Source organism: Cervus canadensis, chromosome X (assembly GCF_019320065.1).
Source record: "Cervus canadensis isolate Bull #8, Minnesota chromosome X, ASM1932006v1, whole genome shotgun sequence".
Lineage (NCBI taxonomy): Eukaryota > Metazoa > Chordata > Mammalia > Artiodactyla > Cervidae > Cervus > Cervus canadensis.
In genome coordinates, this window is record NC_057419.1 from 53,008,198 (window position 1) to 53,018,417 (window position 10,220).

The 10,220-nt window shown below is 47.2% G+C and overlaps 1 protein-coding gene across 4 annotated transcripts in view; it reads right to left on the minus strand.

Moving 5' to 3' along the window:
• The window catches only part of SHROOM4 (shroom family member 4), a 230,153-nt gene extending 220,426 nt beyond the window's left edge, over nt 1-9,727 (minus strand). The window contains exon 1 of one of the 4 annotated variants that reach the window (XM_043457865.1): nt 9,495-9,724. In XM_043457865.1, coding sequence (XP_043313800.1) covers nt 9,495-9,611 — 117 coding nt within the window. In that variant the 5' untranslated portion in view covers nt 9,612-9,724. Of the gene's footprint in view, nt 1-9,494 lie in introns of all 4 variants that reach the window. The other 3 variants (XM_043457866.1, XM_043457867.1, XM_043457873.1) reach the window with 3 other exon arrangements.
• Nucleotides 9,728-10,220: the final 493 nt, after the last annotated feature.

The window sequence follows — 10,220 nt, forward strand, 5'->3', positions numbered from 1 at the left end:
CATGCCAAAATTACTCAGCGAGTTGATAAGAGAGTATCAGGAATGCAACAGAGGTCCGGTCCTCCACTGAAACAGGATAGAGAGACACAGTGTGAGAAAAGTTCCCCCTGACCCAGCTACCAATTTGCTGAGTGTCGTCAAACTTTATCAGCCTTAACTCTGAACTTCTCTCCCCTCCCCCCACACACACCAGATGCATGGCTGAGCCAAGAGGGACAGAGCTGGTACAGCATACAAGAAGGGCCCACTGTGACCAAAAAAGAAAAAAAAAAACAAGCTGGGTTTTGGACAGTGGGCAGGGAAGCCAATGAATGAACAAAGAAGTAGTGGCACTTGAGTGAGACAGTCCCAAATGTAGGCCTCAAGCAACTCGGTGCTGGAGGGTGGAGACTGCAAACCAAAGGACGGACATGAAAGAAGGGTAGCCTAGATGCATGGAAAATGTGTCTCTGTTGCTACCAAGCAGTGTTCGGTCTATGGCATGGCATAGTCATGGACTTTCACTGAAAGAGGAGGGAGTAGAGATGAAGTCAAAGTGGGGCTTGCGGGGGTGGGGGCAGTTAGTCTCTGAGAAACCAAGTCATCTTGATCTTTGCAATTTTGGTGCCCAGCCAGGATGGCTATGTGCCCAAGCAAACATGCCAGTGTGATGTGAGGAAGAACAAATCATCCCTTGGAAAACTAATGCCTAAGACAATCTTTCCATTTGGCTTATTTATACTAGATGGGGTGAAGGGGTGTGAAGAGACAAACATCTATCCCATTCCCAGGTCTTAGAGCACAATTTTAGCAGGGAAATATAATACCTCAACTTTTTCATTAATGACTTAATTGAAGTCTGTCTAAAGCAGGTATTTCAGGGAAGCATCAAGAAACAAAATATTGCCCCCACAGAAACAGTGAAAGTGATCTAGATACCCACATAACTAATAAAAAGGGTCACTTGCTGATTACAAGATAACTCCGGTAAACCTGAAGTTCAGTTTCAGAGAGACTTAACAATGCAAACACTGTATGTACACACAAATTCTGGCCCCAGCACCAACGCTATGAGCACCTGGGCAGTGAGAGTAGTAGAATCCCCAAACCCACTTAGATCTGTGTAACAGAAATACCTACAGCACTTGTTATCCCTGACTTCCAGATTGTTTTCCAAAATTACCTTTGTAAATAAGCAAGCTTATTTGAAACTCTGAATGCAGTTCCCTGTAGACAGACTAGAATTGTAAATAAGCAAGCTTATTTGGAGCTTTGAATGCAGTTCCCTGTAGATAGGATATTATAAAAATGGTGGTTAGGTTCTGTGATTTTATCAGGGATATATTATGGACCAAAGAGCCCTATCCAGAACTGTTCTGAACATGGCAACTATCAAGAACTGTGTTAGAGGGACATGTTTCCTAGACTTTAACTCTCTTTTCCAAGCCTCTCATCCTTCAGTGATAATGAGTATTAAGCTCCATTTCAATACAATCCCCCACCAGGAGTTTAGTACCAAGAAAAGACATTTGCTCAATTCAGGTGACAATCTGGTAGATGTGAGGACATGGAGAGGGGGCGGCAATGAGACTGTGGATGCAAGACCTCCAGCAGGAGTGACTCCCGTGGGTATTCCAGGTACAGACAGAAGACCTCAGAACAGAGAAATAGCAGCAACAATAGGAGATTTGCAACCAGTGCCAATGACAATGTGCACAGAAATAAAAACCTAACAGGGTTTGAGATTGCTGTGTCTAAATTCCTACCCAGGGTTTCTGTAAGTTGGAGGCTTCTTGTATGTCATGTATTGTCAGCATCTTCAATCTCAAACACACCTATGTGTTCCACAAGGGGAAAATTAAGCTCAGAGAGGTTATACCTACAAATTCAAAGCCAGCAACTGGTTAAAGATCAAACAATCTGATGTTCTGGAGGTCTGATTTTTGAGCAAATACCACTTCCTTCTTCTATTATACAAATTCCTTGGCTATAACTCTTTGTAGAAACATATGCTCCTGGAAGTCAGGGCTTATGCCTTCTCTATCATCTCCCTTAGAACACTTTTCCCAAGGCTGACGTGGGCTAGGGAGAGGGCTAGAGACAATTCTAAATACATAGTGAGAGATGTGCCCCTCCCAAATCTCTTATGTAGTTGTCCGTATGCAGGTGCCTATGTAGAGGTCTTGGACAGGTTTGGCTTAGCAGCAGCATAGATACTTCCACTGAAACACTTTGCTTGATACAGAGTCTTCATATGGCATGGATGCCAGAAAGAACCAAAGTAGTCTTCAGTTGTTTTAAAGAATGGTCTGATTCAACTTCGGTCAGATGCTTCTCACTTACTGCATTCAGCTATGGGCTCTCTTAACTCAAGAGGAACATGGCCAGGCTGGAGGGTATCCAGAGTGGGAGCAGGAGGCTGGATCTCAGATCCCATAGAGAACAGCTAAAAGAGCTAAGGCTCTTTAGCCTAAAAAACTGAGACAAAGGGACACAGTCTTTGTCTTCAGACCTACCAAAGGTTGTGCTAAGTCAGAGAACTTGCTCTTTGTGGTCCCAGAAGGCAAAACTAGAACCCACAGAGAGTAGGCAGATGGAGAATGATTGCAGCCCAACACGAGAAAAAGCTGTCTACAGTCAAAACTTTAACACTGAACAGGACTGGCTAAGAAGGAAATGCGCTCCCCCACGACCAGAGGAGAACAAGCTCAGGGATACTGCATAGGAGGCTCATGGATCAATTAAGACCAGGTGACTTCCACAAAATCCTCCTCACTTTGAGAATCTGTGATTCCAGCCACCTCAAAGAACAGTATTCAGTTAGTAGGCCTGAGTTTAGTCTGCCCTTTGGTGGGGGTGCGGGAGGGTGTGTGGCTAGTGAGGGCAGCCCTTGACTTAATCTCTGCTGTTCTTCATTAACTTTTCTCAGACAGGTCAGCATCTTTTTGCCCTCTGGTTCTGAAGGAGCCTAACTATAAACACTGCGATGTTCCCTCTAGATAATCATTCCACAAACACCAACCTCAAATCTGAGTTTCTTTTTTTCTGTTAAAAACAAGTCCTGGGAGGAGATGGGAGAGAGCAAGAGGCAAAATCATTTGAATTTTGTTTAAAGGACAATGTTCAACTGTCTTCCAGCTGCAACTGAATTTTCTCTGTCTGAGGTTTTAGAGAAAGAAAAGCCTCTAACAGGCTTGGCCTTTTTTTTTTTTTACTTCAGGGAGCACACGTGTGGATCACAATAGGTTACTAGTTGTATTATGACAGCCCAGCAGGCCCCAAAGCAGTGTGTAGCCAAAGCTTAGCCAAGGGTTAGCAGACATATTACCCACTTTCTTTGCTTTACTACTTCTCACCAACCTGATTTGTTTTCCTTTGGATGGATTCCTACCCCATGTACCCAAAAGCCTACTTTCTGAGAGAGAAGAACAGTTGGGGAGCTGAGGCAGTAGACATCTTTGTTGATTCTAGAAGCAGAGATGAGGAAGGGATTCATCTAAGTAACCAGGGTGTACTAAGCTCCCAAAGAAGTAGACCTCATGAAGGTCCATTTGTGAATGCCAAGCCCTGGCCTGGGGGTGGTCCCGGCCTGCAACATAACTAAGACAGTTTCACAGAACTAGCACATCTCACATAACACTACCTGTGTACCCAACAAGAACTCAAAGTCACAGCCAAATCTACTGCCAGGCCTCAATCTGACTTGATCCACATCCTCTTGAAATCTCAGCTGCCACTTTGTGTGCTTCAGTGGGGATGAAGGAGAGACTAAAAACTTAAAGAGCATGCCCTGCCCTCTTCCTAGGCTAAGGATGCCACACAGTATTAAGGTTTGCCCAACTTATTCTCACATCATCTGTGCTAATAAAGATGGTGCAGGTAGGGCTAACCCCGTGTGGCATAGAAATCTTGGGTCCAAAGAGGATAAAATAATACAGCAACATCAGTACACACTAAGCGGAGGAGGTGAAACTTCTTTCTCCTCCAGGCTATTGCCCCACCCGACCTTACTTTGTTTCAGAGCAGTAAGTAACTAGTGGCCACTTCCATTACTGTGCCAGAGAGAGACTGTCACAAAAATGGACCAAGAAAATGGCAAATACATAGGATGAGTCTGTTTCTGCCATGTCTTGTCCTCCTCCCCAATTCTCCTCCTTCTCCTTTTCCTACATCCCCACACTGGTCTCCACCCTCAGCCAACCTCAGGGCACATTTCCAAGAACTCAAAATGAGTATAGGAATCTTACAATACAGCTTAGCAACTCTCTCTTTCACATACACATACCAGAGGAGGATACAGTTTGAATCTCTGAGACCTCTGAGAGGCCCTATTTGATGCATAATCACTGGCACCAGAACCTTGAAAAGGTCACCCATCCCCCAAAGTGGATCTTTTCCAGCGCAGGGAGCCTAATGGATGGATGACTGTCTACACTGTAGAGGGGATAGAGGGAGAGCCCTAGGTAGCAAACAGCCCAAAAAGTCAAATCTGATTAGAAGAGAATCTCCACTTCTTTCAGACAGGCTCCCTGGGTCAGTAAGGTATTAAGAGTATAAGATGCTAACCAAAGGCATGGGCCCAATTCTCTAGTGGGTCATGTTTCTTTGGAAACACCACAATGTATGAGGAAATCACACACCATTCCTTAATGCAGAGGATAATCAACAATAATAGTTGTTTGGGGGAGGGGTTGCTGTTTGTCTTTTTTTAAACATTTCTTCTTTGTCACTTAACTATTAAAAGAAGTGAAGAGAAGTTAAGACTATACCAGTCTCCACAACTTTGACAGTTGAATTCCCTCCTTCAGGGATATCACTGGAGCATATAGAAATTGATGACTTCTTCAACTTAATCATTTCCTAATACAAATGTTCCCCCATAGCAATTATGAAATACACTTTCACACTCTATGCATTCTTTTCCCACTAATCACATTTCCTCAAACTCCTCCACTCCCAAGATGTCTCCACCTGTTCCACAAGCTATCTCCAAGAATATATGCCACACCAGATCCAAATTTCTTTTGGGTTTTTTCCCATGACACCAAAGGAGGTTCTACAATATTTCTCACCATGGTTCTGGTGCCTTACCTCTGTATCTGCCTGACCTGAGATCATCATAAATGGTTTGGAGTGACCAAAACAGTCCTCTCCTATTTCCTGAGCCTAGACTCCACCAGGGAGTGTTTGCAACCCAGTCCTTACCTACTGTGGAACCACAGGCTGGCATGCAAAGGGCCAATGAGGTGGGAGGCTGCCAAGACTGCATACACCCCTCAGTGGTACTGCCCCATGTCTCTTCACAAACTGCAGTACCACCAGAAAAATCAAGAAACTCTTCAAGTAGAGGGTGTGGAGAAAAGGGAACCCTTGTATCCTGTTGGTGAGAATGTAAATCAGTGTAGCCACTATGGAAAACAGCATAGAGGATCCTTTAAAAACTAAAAATAGAACTACCATATAACCCAGCAATTTCAATCCTGGGTATATAGCTGGAGAAAACAAAATTTAATTCGAAAAGATAAACGCACACCAGCGTTCACAGCACCACTATTTACAATAGCCAAGATATGGAAGCAACCCAAGTTTCCATCAACAGGTAAATTGATGGGGGTGTGTGTGTGTAATACTATTCAGCCATAAAAAAGAATGATATATTGCCATTTGCAGCTACATGTATGGACCTAGAGAGTATTATGCTTAGTGGAATAGTCAAAAAGAAATACTATATATCACATATATGTGGAATCTAAAAAATAATACAAATGAATCTATATACAAAATAGAAACAAACTGACAGACATAGAAAACAAACTTATGGTTACCAAAGTGGATAGGGAGGTGGGGACAAATTAGGAGTATGAGATTAACAAATACAAACTACTATACATAAAATAGATAAGCTACAAGGATGTACTATATAGCACAGGGAATTATGTTCATTATCTTGTAATAGTCTATGATGAAATATAACCTAAAAAAAAAAAGAATCATTATGCTGTATACCTGAAACTAACACAAATTGTAAATCAACTATACTATACTATTGCAGAGTGCTCAGTCGTGTCTGACTCTCTGAGACCCCATGGACTGCAGTCTGCAGGCTCCCCTGACCATGGGATTTCCCAAACAAGAATACTGGAGGGGGTTGCCATTTCTTACTCCAGGAGATCTTCCTGACCCAAGGATCAAACCCACGTCTGTTGTATCTCCTGCATTGCAGGAGGATTCTTTTCCACTAGCACCACCCGTGAAGCCCCAGATCAACTGTACTTCAATAAAAATAATAATTTTTAACAAAGAAACTCTCCAAGTAGTAGAAAATATGATTGATTTGGAGCCTACCACTGACTCACCATATGACATATCTATGCATGCCAGTCAATGCATCACAGCCTCAGTTTTTCCATCAGTTTCTCCACAACCTTCCTTGACTGCCTCACCTGGTGGCTGTAGAAGGCTAATGAAAAAAAAGAGATGTGGAAATACACTATAAAACAGTAACACTGCATGCAAATAGAACAAAGTGTCATCTTCCTCAGTCAGAAACCCTTCTAGGAAGAAAAGGGTCAAAGCTAGCACAGCAGAAAAGACTGGCTACTAGACTGTCACAGTCTTATTTAAAGACTTGAACCTCACAGTAGACATGGAGACATCTAAACCCAGGGAGGGCAAGTGATGTACCCAGGATCCTGGGGCTAGTGAGTGGTAGAGCAAGGATTAGAACCCAAGTTTTCAATCTGCCAATACAATTCTCTTTCTATACCCTTCCATCTCATCCCCACCAACGTGTGCAGACTGAGGCTATTTCCAAGAAGAAAGCTGTATCATTCTGAAGCATAAAGGGAGAAAAATTAAAAGGGGATTAATGAACTATGCCACATACTATCTAGGCAACAACAAGAAAAAAATACAGGTAACCACTGCACTTTACAAAACTGCATGGCCCCTTTAAATATAGGGGCTAACCAGGTTATATGGGCTTCCCTGGTGGCTCACATGGTAAATAATTCGCCCGTAATGCGATCCCTGGATTGGGAAGATCCCCTGGAGAAGAAAATGGCAAACCACTCCAGTATTCTTGCCTGGAAAATCCCATGGACAGAGGAGCCTGGCGGGCTACAGTCCATAGAGTCGCAGAGAATCAGACACAACTGAGTGACTAACACACAACCAGGTTATATGGGCTTCCCAGGTGGCTCAGTGAAAAGAATCCACCTGCCAATGCAGGAGACATGGGTTTGATCCCTAGGTCAGGAAGATCCCCTGGAGAAGGAAATGGCAACCCACTCCAGTATTCTTGCCTGGGAAATCTCATGGACAGAGGAGCCTGGGGGGCTACAGTCCACGGGGGTGCAAGAGTCAGACACCACTTAGCCACTAAACAACAACAACAAACCAGGTTATATATATATAGGCTGGCTTTTCCTGTAAGGAGTCAAGCTATTTGGAATATATGGGAGAAATGATTTTACCCCCTGCAATAACCAAATATGTGTAATAATGAGCCTTCATATATAACAGGGGTCAAGTGTACCTTCAGCAGAAAGGGAATCATTAAAAGGCACCCTGCCTCTCAACACACGAGTCACTTCCTCAACAGCTTGGCCAAGGAAAGCCTCATCTACCCTCAAATAATCCCCCAGCTAGACCACAAATTGTTGGCTGCCCTGTGCTTAGTAACACCCCCTGCCATGTTTGTGCTGGCTCACAAAACAACCCAGGGCCACAGCAGCAACCACTCTCTGGGGTGCCTCTCAGGATGGGTGAGCCCTGGGCAGAGGTAGAGAATGACCCCTCCAAGGCAGGTTGTCTGGGCAGACTGGGAAGTCTGCATGTGGTGTCAGGATAAAAAGAAAGGGAGGAACTGCCAGACCATGGAGGGCTGCATAAACTGTTCTGACCTTGGTGGAATGGAGGGAGAGGAGGAGTTTGATTAGAAGAAAGTCCTGAAGGCCAGGATTCCCCTCCTCAAAGGGGTTGTTTGAGACTATTCAAATTAAAAAAAAAAATAAGGCTTATTACTCTCTCCAGAGAATACTGGAGTGGGGGGGGGTGGCATGACAGTAGGTGACAAAGTCATCTTTGGCTGGTTAGAAATAAATGACTAGTATTAGAAAAAAGGGTGCTGGGTGAAGATCTGGGCTGGTTATTGGTGTTTGGAGAAGCGAAAGATTCCAGTTTTCCCTGACAGCCCCTCAAAGTTTTGCCTCAGCATACCTCAGGCAGCTCAAGGTGATAGGCACAACCCGTGACAACTCCCCAGGATTGCTAACAGTGTGGCCCCAAGGCCTGAAGAACCCCCTACACTAACAAGTCAACCAACAATTTGGGGCCTGGCAAAAGGGCACAGCTTTCTGCAGGGGTGTGGCGGGGGGCATTCGCCTCCCCCTCCTAAGATGTGACCTACGTTAAGAAGCCAAAACAATAAAGTGACATTTGTTACCCGCAGAGAAACCACATCTTTCTTTCTCCAGCACAAATCCACGTTTTCCACCTCAACTGCAATTTGAGCGGGTTGGAAGGGGAAGGGCTTTTCAGAGAAACAAAAACAGTCTTAAAACAAAACAAAAAAAAATCAGAATAAAGTTCGTGAAGTTCACTCCCTTGGCCATCTGGTGCCTCAAGGTGAGTCGTCCTGCAAATCTCTCCTCCCAGTTACAGCCCCGGCGGCCCCCACCCCCTACCCTCACCCCTACTCGGGGATGCCTTGCTCAGGGGGGTTCTGGAAGGCTCGGGAGAGCACCTCTCCCCTGTCCTCAGCTGCAACTTGGCTTCCAGCAGACCACAGCCTCCTAAAACAAACAAACTCTGGCGGCAGCGGCGGCAGCTCCAGCACAGCTGCGCTCCATGGCGCAAAAGTTTCCTCCACGCTCCTCAACGTGCAGGAAATCTCGCCGGCGCTGGGGCAGGACTCCGGTGGGAGGGAAAGGCCGAGCCCAAGCCGCAACGCCCCGCCGGCTGAATGGATGTGCGCGCGTCCGGCCGTGGGAAGTGAGGCTGACGAAAGCCACCGACGCCTCATCTCCGTTCCCACACCGGACCCTCGCCCAGTAATCTGCCCAGGCGGGATGGCCCGGCGGTCGACACCGCAAAGAAAGCTGCCAAGCCGCCTTGCCTGTCCCTTCAGCCCCTCGCTGTGCCACAAGGGCGCGGGAACTTCCAAGGAGCAACTCCCAACAACTACCACTTCCTCCAGCTCCAACGGAGGGGAGCAAGCCGCCAGACGTTGGGGAGCAGAAGCGGCCCTCTCGGGGGTGTCTGCGCGCGGGGCTCTAGCCCCGGACCGGCCGCGCTCTCATCCCGCGTTCCCGCCACCCCGAAGGAGTGTCGGCGCCGGGGCTGATGGCCAGACCCCCAGTGCAGCTAATGCTCCACGGTGGGGGGAGCGGGCTTTCATCCCCAACTCCGGCCAAGTTTCCAAGCTGGTCTGAGGGCCGCGTCCCGCGGCAGCCCGAACACCCGCTCGCCCATTCAAAGTTGGGCACTGCTCGGACGGAGCAGCCAGTTCTTACCTTAGACACCGTGAGCGGTTCGCAATGCTCCAGACCCCCCTTAAGGGTGAAGCCCCAGGGCGCCCCCCCTTGCAGCTGCACAGGGACGTATTGGAAGGACCCAGGCCGGTTCTCCATCCTCCGCTCGGCTCAGGCGCGGCGGGACTCCTTTTCTGCAGGGGCTACGTTGCCTCCGCCCCCAGCGGCTCCGCCACCATCGCCCTCCAGCGCTACGCCACCCCTCACCGCCCTGCTCCGCCTACTCTCCTGGCTGGAGACGCTCGGGCAGAGAGCGAGCGCAAGGAGGAAATGACACGGAGCTGGAGAGAGGGGGGAAGAGGAGGGGGGGGAAGGAGAAGGAGGAAAAAAGAAAAGAAAAGGAGAGGCGGAGGGATAGTGCGTAATGGACAAGAAAACGGAGCAATGGGAAGTGTCAGTCAGTGGGACCTCGCCTATAAGAACGCTGGGGAGTGGGAGTGAGGCGAGGCTTCACATCAATTGTTACATTGTTTCATTCAAGCAGCTTCCCCCCCCCCTGCGCCCCCTCCCCGCCGGCTTTGGTCCTCCTCCTTACTGTCGAGTTCCCCGCCCCTCCAGCCAGCCAAGGCCAGGGGAGGTGAAAGTCGTTAGTGTGGATGGCCCGCGTGGCTGAGTGGGCTGAAATGCTGGTTTCCCGATTAGCGCGTTCATATTTCTCTGACTGCCTTTTTCTTCTGAAGGCCCCGAGAACCGGGTCCTGGGAGGGTT